Below are 22,120 nucleotides of genomic sequence, written 5' to 3'. Positions count from 1 at the left end.
TTATTACGATTGTGTACAGTTTTGTCGTTATTTGGTCTTGTGCTAAGCCTTATATAAAAATACCTATTTTTATAATACTACTGTGTCGTGTCCATTTGTAGTGTATTCACTTTATTACTGTATGTGGTCATAATTGCTTAACACACAGCCTCTGAGATAAGCCTGTTCTGCTCTGCCAAGCTACCAAGGGGGTGAGCAGGGGTTATCGAAGGGTGTGATCCCCTTGCCCTGACTAGAAAAGGTGTGTCCCTATTTGTCAGAAGTGCATACCTCTGCCAACTAGAGACAGCCGGTTCTAACATTGGTGGCAGCGGTGGGATTTGGACCTTGCATTTATGACCCATGTACAGTGATTGGTGTGCGCTACATAGTGAAAGCAGACCATAACGCAGTCACAATCTAATTTGGAAGGATTCTATTTTTGTTCTCCACTTTTCTGAAGCTTGATTTTTTTGAACACTGCCAGTTTTGACCATGAGTGACACCGGAGTCACTACCCCTGTTGTTGTTGAGGAGGAATTCGACAGAGCGAAGATAAACGACTACGGCTTGAAGGAGCTGAAACTCTTCTGCAAACAGCTGAAAGTGCCTACCAAAGGCCTCTCAAGAAAAGAGCAATATCTCAAAGCTTTGGAGGCCTGGTTGGACCTGTGTCCTCTCCCGCTAGCAGTGTTTCCTCCTAAGGTCTTTCCCCTGAAGAAAGAGAAGAAAGGGCGAAAGAGCGAGCTTACAACATGGAAATGGCAAGGCTAAAGATAAATGGGCAGTTGGAGTTAGAAAATGCAAGAGGTAGAAGGGAAGCTGAGTTGGAGATCAAAAAGTTAGAATTTGAACGAGAAAAGTTAGCGTTGGAGCGAGAAGCCAGGTTGAGGGAGCTGGATATCCAAGCTAAGAAGTTAGAGTTGAATCCCTCTGGTGGCAGCATTCCATCTGGGCCTGCAGAAAGTAAGTTTTACTTTCCGAAAGATGTGATAAAAGATTACAATAGGAATGAAGATATTGGTCAATGGTTTAAAGCATATGAGTTAGCATTGTTGGCCCACCAGGTCCCTGAGAAGAATTGGGGAGCGGGGTTGTGGGGTCGCTTTGTGAATGAGGGAAGAGATACCCTGTTAGACATGCCTGTTGCGGATAGGATGTTGTATGCTCATATGAAAGATGCTTTAATGTTGCGGTATGGCCTAACCCCCGAGAAGTACAGACAAGCTTTTAGAGAATGTAAGAAGTTGCCTGGTACGACGTGGGTTGAATATGTGTCTTATTTTTGCAGAGCCATGGATGGTTGGGTAAAGGGCAGCAAAGTGGAAAGTTATGAAGCTCTTTATGATTTGTTTGCTTGGGAGCACTTGTCTAATAACTGTTTTCCAGAGCTGCGCCAGCACCTGATTGATAGCAAGATATCTAACCCTAGAAAACTTGCTGAGGAGGCGGACCGCTGGGTCAGTACCAGGGTCCACAAGGGTCCAGTGGGAGACTGAGCCAAAGGTGGGCAGGGTCCCCAGCAGAAGAGTGGGGGGACAAGGGTAAACAGAAGGAGTCTCAGAAAGGGCCCCAAAGTAATCCCCAAGGGAACCAAGGGAAAGGTTCCCAGCCTCCCCCTGAAAAGAAGCCAGGGGCCCCGACGGGTAAACCTGTTCATAGGGGCCCCCTAACCTGCTACGGTTGTGGGCAGGTGGGACACCGGTTTTATGACCCCCAGTGTCCCAAAAAGGATTCGAATGCACCGCCGCGTGCACCCCCCGTCAGTTGGTGAGTGTAGCCTTGGGAGGGGAGGAGATGGTTGTCCATGGTGGGAGGGGTCCCGCAGAAATGTCCCTGGTCTCGCTAGGAGACATGCAAATGGTCCCTCCACCCCCTCTGCCTAGTAACACTAGTAAATATAGGCAGTGGGTGACCATTAATGGCCATAGAGTGGAAGCTCTCAGAGACACCGGAGCGAGTGTGACAGCTGTCAAGTGTCACTTGGTGTCCAGAGAGCAGGTGGTTCCCCACGCATTCTACCCCGTGATAGCTGCCGACAACTCCCAGAAAGAGTGTGAGGTGGCTCAGGTTTCCTTTGAATGGGGGGGAGTTTCAGGTACTCTTCAGGTTGCTGTGAGGCCCGCCATGCCTGTCGATTGTCTCCTGGGCAATGATTTAGAAGACTCCCCTTGGGCTAAGGTGGAGAGAGCGGCGCACTTGAAAATGTTGGGTGTGCCAGAGTGGGTGTGTGCAACCACTCGATCCATGACAGCGAGTAAGGGTGATGATGGGGTCCCGGAGCCTGAAAGTACGGCCCAGGACCCAGCTGTGAAGAGAAGAGGCAGGAGGCGCGGGAAACCGGCCTCCGTAGTTCCCGTGGTCCAGGAGGAGGTAGACCCTGAGGGGGATGCCCTGGAGCCCACAGGGGAACAAATTGCCGAACTGGGAGACCTGCCCGAGCTGACCCACTGGCAGCAGGATGGTGGTCCCTCCAGGGAGGAATTCTGTGCGGAACAGAAAGGGTGCCCTTCTCTTGTGGGCATGAGGCAGCAGGCCTCAGCCCAATTCTCAGGTGATCAGTCAGGGTCACATTTTGTGTACTGGGAGAACGACCTCCTGTATAGCGAGCCTAAGGCTGCTGAGCCTGGGTCAGCCCGTGTGCTGGTGGTGCCCCAGCGCTTCAGAGCCTTCCTACTGGGTTTGGCTCACGACGTTCCGTTAGCTGGACATCTGGGGCAGGACAAGACCTATGACAGGCTTGTCACCCAATTATATTGGCCTCAGATGCGTAGGGATGTAGACATCCATTGCAAGACTTGTCGCACTTGCCAGGCAAGTGGGAAAAGCGGACGGAAGCAGAAGGCTCCCCTCCAACCTTTTCCAGTGGTCAGCACCCCCTTTGACCGGGTGGGTATTGACATCGTTGGGCCCCTGGACCCCAATACAGCCCTGGGCAACAGGTTCATCCTGGTCTTGGTGGACCATGCCACAAGGTACCCGGAAGCCATCCCTCTCAGAACAGTGACGGCCCCCGTGGTGGGACGGGCACTGATGGGTGTTTTCTCCCGGATGGGGTTCCCCAGAGAGGTGGTGTCAGACCGAGGCACCAACTTCATTTCGAACTATATGAAGTTTCTGTGGAAGGAGTGTGGGGTAACCTACAAGTTCACCACTCCTTACCACCCTCAAGGAAATGGGCTGGTTGAGAGATTCAACCGGACCCTGAAAGGCATGATTATGGGTCTTGAAGAACCAATGAGGCGGAAATGGGACGTCCTCTTGCCATGCCTGTTGTTTGCTTACCGTGAGGTGCCGCAGAAGTCTCTAGGGTTCAGCCCCTTTGAGCTCTTATACGGTCACCCGGTAAGAGGACCTTTGAGTCTGGTCAAGGAAGGCTGGGAGCAATCTCCCAGGAAACCTCCCCAGGATGTATACAGCTACATGCTGGCCTTTCGGAACCAGACTCGGCGCTTCAGAGAACTTGCTCAGGCAAATCTGGAGGCCAGCCAGGAGGAGATGAAGCGTTGGTACGACCGGAATGCCACTCTGGTAGAGCTTCAGCCTGGTCAGGAAGTGTGGGTCATGTCCCCTGTGGAACCTTGTGCGCTCAAGGACAGGTGGACTGGACCGTTTAAGGTTGTGGAGAAGAAGAGCGATGTCACCTACCTGGTGGACTTGAAATCTCCCAGGAACCCCTTGCGGGTCCTGCATGTCAACCGTTTGAAGCCCCACTTAGAAAGGTCCGAAGTGGGCATGCTCCTAGCTACAGATGATGGGATGGAGGAGGAGAGTGAGCCTCTTCCTGACCTACTGTGTGCTAAAGAGCAAGACGGGTCAGTGGATGGTGTGGTCCTCTCTGACACACTGACCCTTGAGCAGAAACAGGATTGCCGCCAACTGTTGGGACAATTCCCGGATCTGTTTTCCTTGGTTCCGGGTGTCACGCATTGGTGTGTCCATGACGTTGACACCGGAGACAGCCCTCCTGTGAAGCACAAGGCTTACAGGGTGACTGACAAGGTCAGAGCGTACATTAAGGAGGAGGTCTCCAAAATGTTCGCGTTAGGGGTGATTGAGTCCTCTAGCAGTCCTTGGGCCAGCCCAGTGGTCTTGGTCCCGAAGGCTGCAGCGCCTGGTGCTTCACCGGAACTCCGGTTCTGCGTGGACTACCGAGGGCTCAATTCGGTCACGAAGACTGACGCGCACCCCATCCCCAGAGCTGATGAGCTCATCGATCGGTTGGGGGCTGCCCGGTACCTTAGCACGTTTGATTTAACGTCGGGGTACTGGCAGATCGCCTTGACTGATGGGGCAAAAGAGAGGTCAGCATTCTCCACACCAGATGGGCTATACCAGTTCCGGGTGATGCCCTTTGGGATGAAGAATGCCCCTGCCACCTTCCAGAGATTGGTCAACTGGGTCTTGGCTGGACTGGAGGATTTCAGTGCCGCCTACCTGGACGACATCGCAGTGTTCAGCGCCAGCTGGGAGGAACACTTGCGCCACCTCCAGGAAGTGTTGTTGGCCCTGCGCGGAGCAGGCCTCACAATCAAAGCCAGTAAGTGCCAGATTGGGCAGGGTTCGGTGGTGTACTTGAAGCACCAAGTAGGGAGCGGCAAGGTTGCCCCCCTGCAACCCAAGATTGATACCATCCTGGCTTGGGCGCCGCCCAAAACCCAAACGCAGGTGAGAGCCTTCTTAGGACTCACGGGTTACTACAGGAGGTTTGTCAAGGATTACGGCAACATTGTGCACCCCTTGACGTCGCTGACTTCCAGGAAGCAGCCACGAAACGTGATCTGGACTGATGCCTGTCAAACGGCCTTTGACACCCTGAAAACTGCAATGTGCACAGCACCTATACTCCAGGCACCCGACTTTTCGAAAGAATTCATTGTTCAGACGGACGCTTCAGAGCATGGCGTGGGGGCTGTTCTAGCTCAGGTGAATGAAGAGGGCCGAGACTTGCCTGTAGCCTTCATCAGTAGGAGGTTACTTCCCAGGGAAACGAGGTGGAGTGCGATAGAGAGAGAAGCATTTGCTGTGGTCTGGGCGCTGAAGAAGCTAAGACCCTACCTGTTTGGGACTCACTTCCGGGTTCAGACAGACCACAGGCCCCTCAGATGGTTGATGCAAATGAGGGGTAAGAATCCGAAACTGTTGAGGTGGTCCATTTCCATACAGGGGATGAACTTTACGGTGGAACACCGCCCTGGTACAGATCACGCCAATGCTGATGGTCTGTCCAGATTTTTCCGCCTTAGTGATGAGGACTCCCTAGGTCAAGGGTAGTTCTCCCCACATTTCAGCTGGAGGGGACACGTGTTAGACCTGACATCATTGGCTTGAGTCTCTCCTCCATTTTTTCTGATTGCCTCCACTGTTTTACGATGTTTTGCTGGTATATGCTTTGGGCGCCACGTCACTGCTGATCAGTGCCATAGCGCAAGTGCTCCCGATGTTAAATTGATGTATCTATTGTATCCATGTTTGGCTTATTTGGTTTACTGTCAGTCCCTAGTCTAGTGCACCAGGAGTGCCGGGGCTTGTAAATACAAATGCCGCTCGTGGGCTTGCAGCACGTGTTGTGCCACCCACAGGAGCGGCCTCGTAAAAGAATGTCTACGGGTCGGTCATTGCGAGACCCACGTGCAGTCTTGTACTGTCACGCCGGCTGCGCAAGTATACCTACTTGCCAGCCCCTCAAACCTTCCCTTGACTTCATGTTAGTCACCCCTATGGTAGGCCCGCGGGCAGGGTGCATTGTAAGTCTAAGGTAGTACACGCCTGACCAAGTTGGCATGTCCTAATAGTGAATTACCGCCATCTTCGTTCTTCACTATTGCGAGGTAGCCTGCTCTCCATTGATTAGAATGGGCCGCCGGGATTATTAATGCTATGATCCTAGCTGGCTCGGGGAGCATGGTGCAATGTCGAGTTTGGTATCCCTGAACTCGGGGTTTAATTACGCATCCGTTGGTGTGGATGGTTTTTGGACTCTGGGTTTGAAAATAGCACTTTTAGAAAGTGTCTATTTTCTTGTCTAACCATATCTGGTTTCTGCTGGTCTTGCGTGTGTGTGACAGGAGCTGGGTGGCTCCGCAGGTCTGGATGAGTCAGTGTGGGATGAGTGGGACATTTGCGTTGAGAGTAGGGAGAGAGTAGTTGTTGATAGCCTGCCCTGCCTGATACAATGCTGGCTTCACCTCCTGCCAAGCGGCTGATGGCTCTGTGCCTGCCATGGACGATCCTAGCCCCACCTCCTGCCAGGAGGCCGATAGCTCTGCTCCTGCCAGTGTCAATGCTGGCTCCACCTCCTGCTGGGCGTCTGAGGACCCAGCCCTGCTCAGTGAATAGGCCAGGTGCGTCTGCCTGGCTCCACCCACAACAGACCCAGGATGTTGGGAAATCCCCGGCATGGACAAAGGGATCAAAGACGAAAAGGGGTATAAGAGAAGGACCCCTGAACCAAGAATTTAGATCACTTCTGACAAGGAACCCTGTAACCAAGGACAAGAGGCCTGCTGATCTAAGGACTGCCTACCCCTTCTGCCAGTGTGCTGTTGTTGGGGGAATCCTGCAGTGCTTCTTTATTTTTGCCAAGGAACCAGGAGAGAGGAACTGTGTGTGTACTCTCACGCTTGCTAAGAAAATCTCCAAGGACTGGAAGAGTGCCAGTCTCCTGCTGAAGTCACAGGGCTAAAAGACTTCATCTGCTAAAGTGCTATTTGCTGGAATCGTGAATCCGGCACCTCGAAAAGAACCAGCAATCTCGACGCCGACGGACGTCGCCGAATCCAGCTCGACGTAGTGGGTAACGGCCCCAGTGTCCCGCTTCCTCGACGACCGGCCGCCGGGCCCGACCGACGCCAGCAGCAACGCCAGTGAGTGGGAGTACGGCTCTAGCTCCAGAGGACCTCGTGTCTGCACCGCTGCTGATCGCATCACCTGTGTGCCCTTCGACGCCGTGAGCGCTGCTCACTCTGTGCAACCGCATCATCGACGACGCCTGCTGAGGCCTGATCGACACCGAAGACGCGACGCCGGATTGCTCGACGCCGCTGATCATCGTGTGCTTCATTTTTCTAAAGGTACTGTGTTGTTGGGGGTCCGTGTGACTCCAGGCTCGACGTAGCGCTCCTCGCGGTCGACGCCGAACCTTTGGATTAACCTTGCCTCGACGTCGTGTAGCTCCCGTGTGAGTTACCCTGTTGCTAAGAACTGTGTTTCCAAGAAGAAGATTGCTTGATACTAAAGACTTTTTGTGCTAAAGAAGAAACTACCTTTGAACTATCCTTTTTCCCTTCCCAGAGTATTTATTACGATTGTGTACAGTTTTGTCGTTATTTGGTCTTGTGCTAAGCCTTATATAAAAATACCTATTTTTATAATACTACTGTGTCGTGTCCATTTGTAGTGTATTCACTTTATTACTGTATGTGGTCATAATTGCTTAACACACAGCCTCTGAGATAAGCCTGTTCTGCTCTGCCAAGCTACCAAGGGGGTGAGCAGGGGTTATCGAAGGGTGTGATCCCCTTGCCCTGACTAGAAAAGGTGTGTCCCTATTTGTCAGAAGTGCATACCTCTGCCAACTAGAGACAGCCGGTTCTAACACTACTACTATGATATTTTTTATTACCGAGACTCCCAGTCCGACGACGGGGAATGATACAAAGCATGGGAATCTATGAAAGTTCCAATACTGGGGCAAGTTGGCTGAGACCAAGGGGCGCCTGCTAGTGTACAGGTTCGCAGTAGGCGACAGGACACTTACGATCGGTTCGATATACGGGCCCAATGACGGTCAGGAACACTTTCTTCACAGAGCGCTCACGGATGTCACCGACACCACTGACCATCACATAGTTTTGGGCGGGGATCTAAACTTAGTTTTCGACAACGCACTTGACAGGTCCTGTCAACGCACTACACAGGTGGGGGCGCTTACTACAGCGGGCAAAGCCAGATTGCGGGCCTTAGGAGAAACAGACCTTTGGCGCGAGCTGCATCCTGGTGAGAGGGACTATACCAGGGGTCTCCAACCTTTACCGTGGTGAGAGCTACTTCTGATCAGTGAAAATCATTGTGAGCTACCAAAGGCAGAGCAACTCTCAAATTGTTCCCAAAGTTCCCCCAGGCCCAGCTTAATTGACTAAAGGGCCTCTACAGAGAAAGAGATACCCATTTAGTGTATGCAATGCACAACATGAAACCAGAAAACCTACCAATAATCCAGGCTTTCTACTTTAACAAACTGTGCGATCCTGGCCTCTGCAGTCACCAGCTAAGTAGACTACAATTATAAGAAATTATAGGAACCTGCGGAGCTATGTAAGCTACCAGAATACTGAAAACAATAAATTGCACGTCTGTCTCTCATGCCTTGTTATCCAACACATGGTTCCATCCCATAACACTGTAAATGCACAAATATGCTCATTGCCACATTTGACAGATGATTTATTTTATCTGTGTGCAAGCTGTTCCTAAATATTCAATGTTTTATAGATAAATATTCCCCTCTGTGCAACAGTAGACAATTCTATATTGCCCACAGGCCAAGCGTAAATCAGAAAGGGTTACCCATGTAGGCTGCACTTCAGGCCTAGGTATTTCAAACTATCTATCCTAGGACTTATTACCGGAACTAAATATCTCACATCCCTATTTGGTTCCCCACAAAGTGCACCCAGATGATTGTAGGCTTACCGTAACTTTGTGTTACTCCCGGTGCTTGCTGTGCTGCTCTGCAGGCTCAGGCGTACGGCATGGGCAGAGGCTCTCTCTCAGAAGGGGGCATATGCAAGTCGAGTGAAATCATTCAAGGACACTGCTAACTGCAGGCATCAGTCATTACTCTGCCGATGGCTTCACGCGAGGCAGAAGCTGCAGAAACTTTTCTCTTGACTGGGCTTGGGGCACGGGAGAGTGCGCAGATTGCATGCTGCCTGCAGTGCTGTTTTACGGTGGCTGCAGAGAATTCTTTTAATGAGGGCTAAGGTCAGTGCTCCCCCCTATTTTAACCAGGCTGCAATCATTGTTTGCCAGGGTGGCCTCTGGAGGACTAAATCATCTTCTGACGCCTGGTCTGCGGCACGAAAGAGCACGGCTTCCTCGGTCCCACGTGGCTAAAAGGTGAAACTTAACCCTAGCAGCTACTGGCATGCGGAATAACACATTTTAGCTGCTGCCACCAGGGTCTGCGCACACTTTTTGGTCATAATAGACAGGCACGCCTTGCCAGAAATAAGAGGAAAGGTACCACCCCTCTAAATCACACGTGGGCCCTGCCGGGTGATTGTCTTGCACAGTTGGATCTCTTAGTTATCTCCGTGATGCACGCTGTCAGGCCACGTGGTACCTCTGAGGCGGCAGCAGGGCAGAGAGTCTCATCTTGATTGAATCACGCACTGCTCACGCCGGGCTGACGTCACGCACTGTGCTAGAATGAATAAGAGGCCAAAAAAAGGCCTAAAAATAAACAAACTGACAATGATAGATTACATAAGCGGACATCGGGATGCGAGCTACCGGTAGGGTGTTGACGAGCTACATGTAGCTCGCGATCGACCGGTTGGAGACCCCTGGACTATACACACTTCTCAGCTGCCCACCAAACATATGCACGTCTTGACTACCTGCTGGTTTCCACTGCCACCAAAACGCTTACCATCAGCGCTGACATAGGAACTGCTTCACTTTCCGATCATGCCCAGGTGAAAGCCGTCCTCTCCATGCCAGACACCCAACGCTCAAGCAGGGTTTGGCCCTTCCGAGACTCACTGCTGCAGAGGAAAGCGGTGGTCACTAAAATCCAAAGCGCGATCACTGACTATCTTATACATAACAGCAACAATGACACCACACTATCCACGCAATGGTCCGCGCTGAAAGCAGTTCTTAGGGGTGAATTTATATCACTCTCGACTGCAGAAAATTCTGAACGTCAGGCTAAGAGGGAAGAACTTACACAGCAGACCAGAGAGTTAGAACAGATGCACCGGAGGACGGGGGCGCCGAGAATATGGAGGCAGTTAAAAGCGGTCAGACAGCAACTCGCAGCCCTCGATCTAGATAGAGCAGAGTACGCAGTACTACGACTGCGCCACGCCTATTATACAGGCGGGGACAGGTGTGGGCGCCTGCTGGCTCACAAACTTCGCGAGGTCACGCAGCGCAGGGAGGTGCGAGAGAGAAGACGGAGTTATGGTATCACAGTAGACGGAAACCAAGCCATAGCGGAAGCCTTCCGTGCATTCTACGCAGACTTGTACACAGCCGATCCTCCTAGCTCAGAGGCGGAGACAGAGTTCCTGGTAGGTATCTCCCTGCCGGAGTTGACGCAGTAACAAATAGACTGCTTAGAAAGAGACATCCGACCGGAGGAGGTCATCTCCGCCATCTCCCGGCTCAAATTAGGCAAGGCCCGGGACCGGACGGTTTTCCGGTAAGCTTTTATAAGACATTCTGTAGCCAAGTGGCTCCGCTACTCGCACGACTCTTTACCTCTTTCGCGGAAGAGGGAGCGATCCATAGAGATCTACTGGAGGCGTCCATCGCGGTGATACCCAAGCCAGGTAAGGATACCGTTGAGTGCGGAGCATATAGACCTATCTCCCTCTTGAATGTCGGCCTCAAGCTTTACACAGGGATCCTCGCCACCCGATTAGGACCGTATATGGGGGGACTGATCGACCCGGACCAATCCGGATTTATTCCGGAGCGTCAGACCTCGGACAACACTAAACGGGCCTTTCTCCTCCTAGAAAAAGCTGCACGGACTGAGGGTGACTATATGATGCTGGCCATTCACGCCGAAAAGGCATTTGCTAGAGTACATTGGCCCCACTTGGAGAAGGTGTTACTAAAAGCAGGGATAGGGCTTAAATTCCGAACTAGGGTGTTCCATTGCTATAAATTTCCGACAGCAACAGTTCGAGTCAATGGGTGCACGTCTCCCCGATTTGATATCGAACGCGGCACCAGGCAAGGCTGCCCATTGTCCCCTCTTTTATTCGGCGTATATATGGAGCCTCTTGCACACCTTCTGCGCTCCGACCCGGAGGTGCAGGGTATCAAATTCGGGGGTGACGTCCACATCATAAGCCTGTATGCTGACGATGTGTTGATTTCCCTCGCAAAACCCCGGAGCTCCCTGCAGGCGTGCGTCGCGGATCTAGAGAGATTGGGCAGTGTCTCTGACTTCAAAGTCAATATGACTAAGTCAGTGGCCCTCGATTTATCCCTGGACACCACTACGCGCACCCACCTGCAGGCACTGTTCCCCATACCGTGGACGAAGGACACGGTCCCATACCTGGGGATTCAATTGGCACCCGCTCTTCAGACCTCGGTACACCTCAACTACTCTAAACTGCGGCAGAAAGTCAGACGCGAGTTGGGTCGATGGAAATATTATCTGTTGTCTTGGTTGGGTAGAGTGGCGGCTGTTAAGATGACGGTTCTTCCTCAAATCTTATACCTCTTCCGTACGATCCCTCTTGCACCGCCTCGGGGCTGGATAAAACAGACGCAGTCGGACTTGTCACAGTTTATATGGAACGGGCGGAAACCCCGCCTTAAGCGCCAGATCGCCATGCTGGCGCCGGAACAAGGCGGAATCGGGATACCAGACTTAGCAACATACTTTCAAGCATCCCAGCTCCGTTTTCTAGTGGAATGGGTCAGATGGGAATCTGGGAAACACTGGTTGTTTCAGGACCAGGCCGTGGCGGGACGGACTCTGCAGGAAATCCCCTTTATGAGACGAGAACACAGGCCTCCCAATCTCTACGCATCCCTCATCACGCGGGTACCCCTGGAGATTTGGGACAGAGTAGGGGTCAGTCAGGAACTCACCACCCAGCCTTCTCCCCTTACGCCCATCATAGGGAATCCGGAATTCTACCCAGGGATGGACGAGAAGTCGTTTGCGCTCTGGAGGCCTGCGGGCTGTCGGGCTCTCCATCACGTCTATGACTCAGAAGGGGTGATTCCCTTCCAGCAATTTCGGCAGGAATTTGACCTGCCAGAGACGGAAAGGCTCCGTTACTTCCAGGTTAGGCACTGGGCGCTCAACCCCACAGTGATGTCGGCAGCGGACAGATATCTGACCAAATTCGAACACTGGCTGATCTCTTGCACCAACGACAAACAACTGATCTCAGACCTTTACAAGATGCTCATGCAGAAACACAAATACACCAACAATGCAGGCAAGGTGCGCTGGGAGCGGGAGCTGGGGAGAAACCTGACACACAAGGAGTGGGAGGGAGTCTACTATAGAGCGTAACACTCTGCCTATCACATGGGACTTATAGATACCCTCACGAAAGTCGCGTCCATTTCGAACGCCTGTACGAAATGGATGGCAAACAGGATCCTCGGTGCTGGCGCGGCTGCGGTCAGATTGGCACATTAGTGCATGTACTTTGGGACTGCCCACTTTTACAGGAATACCGAAGCCAGATATTAGGGGAGGTAGACACACACTTCGAAACAGATATCCCCCGCTTCCACGCTTACGTGCTCCTGGGGTTGCCTAATGCACTGAACTATCCACTGAGATCACAGAGAGGACGACTGATAGCGATCGCATTGAGGTCAGCAGTGCAGAACATAGTGGCGCAATGGCGATCCAAACATATGCCCACATATCAGGGATGGCTACATCGCCTCTGGATGGTTCTGGGCATGGAGAAACTGTCATTATCCAGGGCGGGGGAGGAAGCGCATTATGCGGAATTGTGGAAGCCATTCCTGTCCCTGCTGGCGTCTGAGTTCACAGAGGTGACCTGTCCTAAGTACCTCCGGCTGTTGAAACTGGCAGACACCGAAACAGATCCAAAACCACATTGACTTACCAGTGAAGATTGTGTAGGCCCTAGGCTGAGGCACAAGCGGACCATGGACCCTTTTGAGGGGGGTGGAGGGAGTTGGGGAGGGGGTGAAGGTGGGCGGGGGGGACAGGGGATCGGGGCGTGAGAGAAGTTGAGACTGTTTACGAAAGGTCCTCCCTTCTTTTCCTTTCCGTTCTGTTTTGGGTTGGTTATTGAACTCTTAAGGATGGGGGTCTTAAAGTGGCTGATAAGCCGTAAAAGCACAGGATGGCGCTCGAAGAGGGAATGTTGGATATTCAGCGGCAGTAATGCAGATATCAGGGCTACTGGCCTTTCAGCGGACGGGGGAGTAGCAAGAGCTCAGGGATGCTCTCCATCCACATTATGTTTCTGACGCGGCCGGCCCTGGTTGGGTTGTAGGCGGCTTGCTGTGTATAAGACTGCTTGCTCATAATGTGATCAGGATTTATGCCTTCCTCAACACTGCTTGGCGGGTCTGTCACTGACGGATCTGCCACTCTTAAGTGACATTTTTGTTTTGCCATCTGTTGTACCCTCAATAAACATATGTAATACTAAACTGAAGAAGAATATGGTGCTTCTGTTCTTGACTACTTTCTCCGAGTTTAGTAAGCAAGCCTTTTCTTCGAAGGGTTTGAAAGAAGAGAGCCATAACTACCATACACGCATTTACAATTATATTGAGATTTTTCCATCCAAGATGCTTCAATATATATCAAGACATATGTCTAGGTTACAAGAATATGGAAGTGAGCAGAACAAAACATTTAAGCTTATAAAATGTTTAAGGGTTTTACAGGATCAGTATCAAATTATGAAGGCAGACGCCGACAAAGAAAAAATCCAGGTCCTAAATAGGGGGGTGGTGGGGCTTAGGGAGCTACCAAGCTTCAAACCAGACACTTGCATACATTTATGTGATTACACTCTGAAATAAAAAGTTCAACAAGAACTGATTTCAAGCAGTTAACACAGAAAAACTGAAAAATATCCTGTCCATGGAGGTGATATCATGGAGGCTCCAACCAAGTATGGTTTTTCTGTGTTTAATAGTGCTGTTGGAGATGCGTGATCATGGAAAGGGTGAGTGAACACATGCACCTTCCCCTTTTCACCTTAGCCTCAATATGGTTGAGAATCTCCAAGGCTCACAACTACAGACTATAAGATTGTTGCCTTTTAAATTGTGTAGGTATTTTCATTCTCTACATGGTCAGATTGTTCTGCTTTATGGCTGTTCCCCCTTGTGGGCAATCCTAATACTATAAACACAAACACAGGACATGGGTATAGCACTTCAAAACCTCAATATTAAAAAAACTCCGGATTGGTAGTTTTACATCATCATGTTTAGAGGACATTCTACCCACAAGATCTTCAAACCACAGACATTTGCTGTATTTTATGGGAATTACGCATTATCTCAAAGCCTGGAGATGGAGAAAACCAAACAATCATCTTGATAGTTCCATCTACGTTTCTAGCTCTTGTACCATGGCTCTCATCTTGCATGTTTGTGCGCTCAATGATTCACCTCTGCATCTTTTTGGCCCTCTAATTTCCTCCTGAGATTCTTACAGAGAGGACATTTTAGCATCAGTTCTCTCAGTGGACTTTCAAAGTCAGTCTTCATTGCCAAAAGTCAATATTCACTTCTGCTCAATTTTGAATCTTCTGGTCCCATCGACTTGTAGATGGGCATCCCACACAGTAGTATCCCTTCTCCTTCACTGTGTTCTCTCTTTCAGAATCATACATGAGCAGACACCTCAACCAGCACCTCAAGCATGGAAATAAGAGTCTGAGCCTACAATGCTGACCTCAACGGGGTCCCCAATTACAAGCAGACAAAGCTCCTAACACCATTTTGAGTAGATAATGTCTCTTCACTCAATGGTGCCACCGCTCAGCAGAGTAATAGAGACCTTAACAGCAGTCTTAGATCAACTGGCCAAATGGACTCATTCTCCACTCACCTCATTTTCTACATCAAGTATCGGTCCACTTTTGTGCCCAGGAACAGGTGCCCTGCATGCCTGTGGATGCAGTGTTCTCTACCGGTTTGAAAACAATCTCACGCATTAGAGGAGGTTCAGCTCCTCAGGGAAATCCCAGATATCTAGAGATCAGAGGCCAATACACAGAGGGATGGCGCTTCTGCCACCAGCCTCCCTTATGCCAATGGATTAAAAAAGTAAACTTACTCCGGCCTACTATTAAGACCTGGGAAGACCAGTCTCTTTTTAAATGTTTGAAACAATCTGGGAAAATATAATCCTGGAAACATTTATCCTTGGCAGCACTTCAAACAGGTTTGACTAAAAAACATATTGTCCATTGCTAGACATTTTGTGGAAAGGAGGAGTCACATTTAAACCTTTCTATGCAAAAGCAACTGACTGGTTATCAACTGCTGGGGCACCTCTGAACACAGAGACTCAGTTGTGCCTCAGAAGGACCAGGGCCTTCATTCATGTCAGCAGAAGAATCTGCTAGCTGACAGTAGTGCACACTTCATGATTGGTGGTGTTCATGAGCAAACTTTTCTTCAAAATGAAAAGCATGCATTGTTGAACAACCTAAACAATTCTACAGCAATCTCAAAATAACCTACATTGCGGATCTTCCGGCTTTACTGGGTTGCCATGTAAATCACATTCCAGTCTTATAAATACCACCGTAAGGAGTCAGGCTGTGTATAGTACATGTGCCTGCTACCTTATAACTGAAGTGAGCATGATGAAGTCAAGTGTGCACCATGAAGAGAACCCATGCCACAAACAGTTCTACAGTGCTCAGGAACCCATGGAGCCCAACCTGATACATTGCCTTAACCGGTTTCTACTCTATGAGAACCCCCATTGCCGAGAATATAACCACACAGGTACCGAAAAGAGCAAGTAGGTAGACTAGGGCTTGATTCTGAGAAGCAAGAATGAGAGATGAGATTTCCTTACATGAGAACTTCTCTCCTGAAGCACCCTTACCATGCTAAGCACAGCCTATGGAGTCTGCATCAGAGAGCGGTCACATAGCTATTCCTCGACGTAACTTACAAAAGAAAAGCCGGGTTACCTGAAGGAGGAAAAATAACAAAAATAAGGCATTCTAGACTCATTTGTTCTCCGCTAGGGCATAAATTGATGATTTTCAGGACCACTACCCATGAGGAGAGAGACAAAACTGGAAATATGGTAAATGTCTTGTGGTTTTTCTATCAAACAGTAAAGGCGATACTCCGTTCTAAAAAGAAAGAAATCTTGGAGTTGGAAAATATATTGGGGGAAAAGAAGGCACCGTTTTGCCGTTCTCCGGTGTAAATACTCACTTTTACGTCTTGCCCATGAAGGCTGTGTAAGTAAAGAGTGCTTCTTCCGAAACCCTGAGTAAGCTAAGGTGATCATACTACTAGAAAAAAAAAAGACCTATACCTTGCCAGAATACAATATTTATTGTTGCTGGTACTTTACTTATTTATTTGTCCTTCTGGGGGAGGAGGAGGAAGGAAGTCTTAGAAAGAAGTCCACTCTAGGTTGCTAAATATCGGGACACACATCGAGGAGTGATGAGAATTTTGGATACCATGACACAAATATTTGAACCAGAGGCTGTACCACTGAAACTCACCACTTGGGACAGGTGGGAAGGAGAAGGATTAGCTTTCCCTATGGGAAGAAGTGGTAAGACAGAAGTGCTTCCTCAAATGGAGGTTAAGCATCCTACTTTTATTTGTTTTGTTTGGCGTCAAAACCGCATGAACAAATGCAGACTAACATATGGCAACCTGCACACATATTTAACATAAGGGCAGACAAGCATCATCGTATATCTCATCATGCGTCATCATCATCCTCATCATGGTGGTCTCAACACATTAATGAGTACATGGAAAAATCAATCCTCTCCTGACTTTATATTGATGTTGTCTCAATCCCTTTGTCATAGAACCATGTTTTCTTCGAACTTACAATCAAACCCAAGGTTCTTGTATAACCCAAGGTTCTTGTATCTCGCTTATTGATAATCACCACAGAATATACTTAAAACATTGGACCCAATACTGAACCTTGCGAAATCTCAGTGCAATCACTGAAGCAAAATAGTTTTTTGTGGGGGGCAGAACTTTTTCATCCCTCGCCGTCTCTATCTTTCTCGGGTACAAAGTCCGATTCTCACCAACAAGGAAGGCAAAATGTTAAGTAGAGCGCTTGGATCAGACATTTTTTTCACAATAGAAATGAGGTATCATTGTTGAGCATAGTATAATGATTTGTATATAGGAGATACTTAGTACATACGAGAGCTAAGCTATCTCTGTAAATTCATTTTAAATAACAGTCAGCATTATGAGATGGATTTTGATTACTAACCTCCTGATGTGAGAAGAAGTCACCGGGAAGCTTTTCCAAAAACGACGTGATCGAGAAAGAAGACTTCTTTCCCTGCACATGAATGACCTTTAGATATTCTGGGGATGGACTCAAAAAAGCATAAAGCACTTCACTCTGACAGAGTCTCTCGTCAGAAAGCAATTTCTGTGGAAAATCACATACTTTGATTTAGTTAAAAAGCGTTTTTAGAATTTAACTTACTGTACACATTGTTATGTTTAAGTATTGACTGAGCCTATGAAATCAACACAATTTTGAAATGTGTGGTTAATACAGATGCAGAGTAATCAATCAAGGCAACCACTAGTTTAGTGGCAACACACCAATTAAAAGAGCAACACAGGAGCACTCTGATTAAATAGGTCACTGAAAAAGTGCACACATTCACCCAGTGATGGTCCTTTTGTACATACTGCCTTTTCAAACAAGAAGGATTAGGATGACATAATTATAGCCATGAAAGAACAATAAAAAAGTGAAGCAAAGATACTTAAAATGGCTACCTGTGCACATTATGAGTTTTAAAATAATTCTGCCACGATCTAGACACCTAATTTTTGGATTGGTTTACATTTTGCTGGAGTTCCAGAAATCAAATTATCAAAAGGATGAAAGAAGCATTCCCATGAATGGATTGGTGTACTTCGATGGTTGAAAATGAACGTTTCAAGTTGTAACTTAACAAAACTAATGTGCAAAAGCACGAGGTTCTTTCCATTTCCCGATGCAAGGTGCTGAAGAACTTCACGTGCGGCAAGACAAGAGTCTGCAGGATCTGGGTGGTTGGACGATGGTTGTGTGTCGATGGAAATCCTTTACAACTGAATGTTACATCCGGAGATGCTAGGGAGCAGTCTGGGGTTAAGGCAGGACAATTTTTGTTCTATGTATTAGAATAGTGAAAGCTGCCTGAACAACCCTAGAGGCTGCCAGCTTCTTCCACACTGGTGGAGCTTGAACTGCTAACACACAGCGATTGCCTGAAATCGGCCCTATCAGGCACTCTGAAAAGACAGCCACTTGGTGACGCTTAAAATTAAGACTAAATGGCAGGAGGACTGTGGGGTTCCACAGCCGGAATGTGAATTGAACAGAATTTCTGCTTACATGAAAGTGGGTATAGGCAAAGTCATTTTTAAACTGATGCAATTCAGGTCCATGTATAGGATGTATTACGCACTGGCAGTCATCCATAGGAAAGAATGTGCTCCCACTGACCGGTGTCCAAAATGTGACTTTCGTCATATGATTTGGCCTTGTCCTGCAGGTGTGGCAAACTGGGAAAGAGTTGAGGGTCACACGCTAGATCTTTCCATGAAACAATGCATACTGGGCTTGTATCTGGGTCTGACAAATAGGGTTCTGTGCTTAGGACTAGCTAAGAAATCTATCCCAATACATTAGTTGGAGGGCACAGGCCAAGAATGTGAGATGAGCACAAGCTGCATATTACACAGTTAAGGAGTGAAAAAAAGGTTAGCTGATGACTTCCATGGGGTCAGTTGAGGGGTGATGCTCTTTCCCCATCATATGCTAAATACACTTGTTAACGGAACATAGGTGTTTATTATTATTGAGTTTTCATAAAGTCTTGCCTGGCCTTCAGCTGGAGCTGGTCTTTCTCTTGCTGCGTTGACCCTGACCATGCTGTTATCTAATACTGTACACAGGTGTATGCCAAGCTGCCATATCTGAAACCTGTATTTTCTTTACAGTGATAAACGTACTAAAAAAGTGAACGTGGTAAATATTAAAATAGTAGTTTAAGAGGTTTAGATTAGAAACTTAGCAACATTCACGGACTATTTCTTGTTCTAGGTACCACACAGATCCTATTACTTGTCCCTTCCTGTGAATATCTACGAGTGGGTCGTTCTATAGCATGCACAGTTTGAGGACATATCCTGCTCTTAGGGAAAATCGGACACGAGACTGTATCATTCCGTTTTTAAAACTTACTCCTTGGAGGCACTGGGATGTGTTTGTACAAAGGTGGATATCTGACTATGGTTGCCCCCAACTTTTTGCCTGGTGTTTAGCTGGTTTTTCGACTTAGTTGACCTGGGGCCCTGCTATTCAGGACCCCAGGCCCACTGCTCTCTCTGTAAAATGGATTCCATGTACTATAGGTACATATCTAATTGGATACTGAGTCACCTTATCAGCCCCTGTACAGTGTACCTTAGGTACCCAGGGCATAGGTGCACCCAGGGCCTACCAGGGGCTGCAGCATGTATTATGCCACCCCTGGCTGGCCATCCAAATCTGACACAACTGGCTGATCAATCAGCTGGGGCAAGGTGGTGTAAACACCCTTTGCTTTAGATATAGTATCTTTATGTGTAACCCTAAAATGGACACATATACTCCTATAAGTCACTCCTATGGCAGGCCTTAACACTCCTGGAGGCAGAGTGCTTGGAATTATGTGAGATAGTGCTCTGGCATGAGCTGAGCTGTCTGCAGCTTTCAGAACCAAGTCCTTTAGCTGTTTCCATGATAACGCTATACCATATACTCTTAAGTGCATTACAATCCTCGCGGTTATTGCTAACTTTGGCATAGCATTATCAAAACATGTCGAGTAAGGTGTCATACGAATCGGAATACTACCCCCTCGCCAGTTCTGGGGACGGGGGTAGCATTCCACCCTTCTAGAGGGACACGACATGTACCTAACTGTGAACCCCGGTTAAAGTTAACCCGAGCCTCAGCATCACAAAATGGATGCTGCCACCACAGACACAAGTCTGACGTCTTGCTGCTGGGAGTCCTTCCAGCGAGGGAGGCTTGGACAAAGGGTTTCCTGCCTTGGGAGGTGCTAGCACCACCCCAGACAGGATTTTGTGTATTGGGTAGGGCAGGGCTGAAAGGAATGAGACATGCCTGGGGCACACAAGGTGTCCCTGTGCATACACCGGTCTAAACCAGTTCCTGGGGCTCTCCAGCCCCAGCTCTGGCGCAAGACCGGACAAAGGATAGGGGGTGTAACCACCCCCCTTCCTGGTCCCACCCATAGGAGGGACCTAGTCGTAGTACAGCCCCCTTTAGCAGGATAAAGGTAGGAGCTGGTCCCATTCCAAGTAAGATTAATCCTGAACTGAAACTCTACAAGAAGAAACTCTGGACTTCGACTTTCTGCCAAGAAGACTGAATAAATCTCCCTTGTGGGCAAGGAGTGTCCACCCTGCACAAGCAGGCACCATCAGCTCACAGCGGCTTCCCTTTGTCGTCTTCCCTCGAGGATCCAGACTTCAGAGCCCGACGAGACCCGGATTCCCAGACCTCTCCGACCTCTACCTACATCTGCAGCACAGCTGAGATCCGTGGGTGCGACGAGACACGTGGGACCAGCCATCTTGGAAGAAGCAGCACTCAGCTCCAGCACGACTTCTGAGGTAACCTCGACCAAGTGCTTTTAGGACTGAGAAGCCCCGACCCCGAGCAGCTCTTGCACCGAAGACCAGCCCTCCAGCATCCACGAGATCTGCGTGGGGCCCTTCTGCCTGTTTGCTGCTCGACGCGTTGTCTGGTCACTTGCCGGCTGGCTAGTGACCTCCTAGACGACGAACCTTGCAATCCAATCTGCTGGTCTGGTTGCTCCAGACTGGCCCTTGCTTCCCTGCAAAGGAGAAGCATCCCGGACCCTCCTGGTCCAATCCAGACGCCGTTTCCACTCACCGCGTGGGTTGCCTTTGCCAAGGCCTGTTGACTCCAAATCCGGATCCGACACCGCCGACAGCGAGAGCCTGCGTGGGACAGCTCGTGCCTCCATCCTGGTCATCGAAGACACCTCCTGGTCCACGTGGCTGCAGAGACAAGCGTCCACTCTTCACCTGATCGCGACGACGACATCTGGTTCCACTCCTGGTTCCACTCCAGTCACTGGCTAGTGACTTTGAACATTGTCCCCTCTGCTTTCAGGTTCTCCTCTTCACTGATCCACCCTTGGATCACACCGGACATCTTCCTCCTGGTCGCCTGCAGCATCTTTTCTTCCAGGCTCCATAGACTTCAACGCCGGAACCCGACACGACTTCGCACCTATGCACCCGCAGCCTGTGGGTGAGGTAACAAGAGCATTTCGGTGCTCATGGGTAGATTGACTCCCTCAGTGTCCAGTTCCACAGTCGCTTTAGTCCTAACTAGTCAGGATTGTCCGTACTCACCTTTTACTTGAACTGTACTGTCCATAGATGTTGTTAAGCATCTCGCGTGTGAGTTCACACTCTGCACACGCGTTCCGTGGGCCTCCTATTACTTACCTAAGGTTAGGGTAGTGTAGTCCCAGCGATCCTACAGCCTCTGGACAGCTCCATTCCTTCTATCGACTTTCACATTCCACTTACTTAGTACATGGTTTGTTGTGCCCCTAGGGCAACATTGTAATTGTGCAACTTAAACGTATTTTTCTTAAGAGTCTTGTCATGTGCTTAGCCCTCTGATCTCAAAGAGTTCAGGAGGTGTTTGTTAGTTAATAAATATCTTGTTTATTTTCATAACTACCTGTGTGGTGTCCTTTCATTTGGTATTCAAGGGGTTATATGTGGTAAAACAGCTGGCTTCACATGCCAAAAGAGTTTAGCCTAAGACTGCTTTGTCCACGCTACCATTAGGATAGCTGGTCTACAAGGTTGACTTACAACCAATCACCATAAGGGTTGCTTGGACTGATACAAGGTGATCACTAGAACTAGTTAGCATCATATATCAGGCCAACTTCTCACAGTGTTCATCTGCAGTTTTTACATGGTCGTCTCACTGAACTTTGTAGTAAGGAGGGGTTGGAAACAACCAGCTGGCATTTTTGGTTGTCATTCTGTGAGTTAGGAATCCTGAATCTTTTTATTGTTCCACCTTTCTAGCTAGGATTAGACAAGGCTCAAAATGACCATCGTGGTAAAT

General features: G+C 49.0%; 1 protein-coding gene across 3 annotated transcripts in view; it reads right to left on the bottom strand.

The window, feature by feature from the left end:
* The window catches only part of SNX25 (sorting nexin 25), a 1,510,914-nt gene that overhangs the window by 188,768 nt on the left and 1,300,026 nt on the right, over positions 1-22,120 (bottom strand). For all 3 annotated transcript variants that reach the window (XM_086962502.1, XM_086962503.1, XM_086962504.1), the window contains one exon: positions 17,195-17,359. In XM_086962502.1, the coding sequence (XP_086818628.1) occupies positions 17,195-17,359 (165 nt within the window). The remainder of the gene's footprint in view (positions 1-17,194; positions 17,360-22,120) is intronic.

This window comes from Lissotriton vulgaris, chromosome 3_1 (assembly GCF_964263255.1).
Source record: "Lissotriton vulgaris chromosome 3_1, aLisVul1.2, whole genome shotgun sequence".
Lineage (NCBI taxonomy): Eukaryota > Metazoa > Chordata > Amphibia > Caudata > Salamandridae > Lissotriton > Lissotriton vulgaris.
Note: the sequence above shows the minus strand (reverse complement) of the source record. Positions and strands in the feature narration are given on the sequence as shown.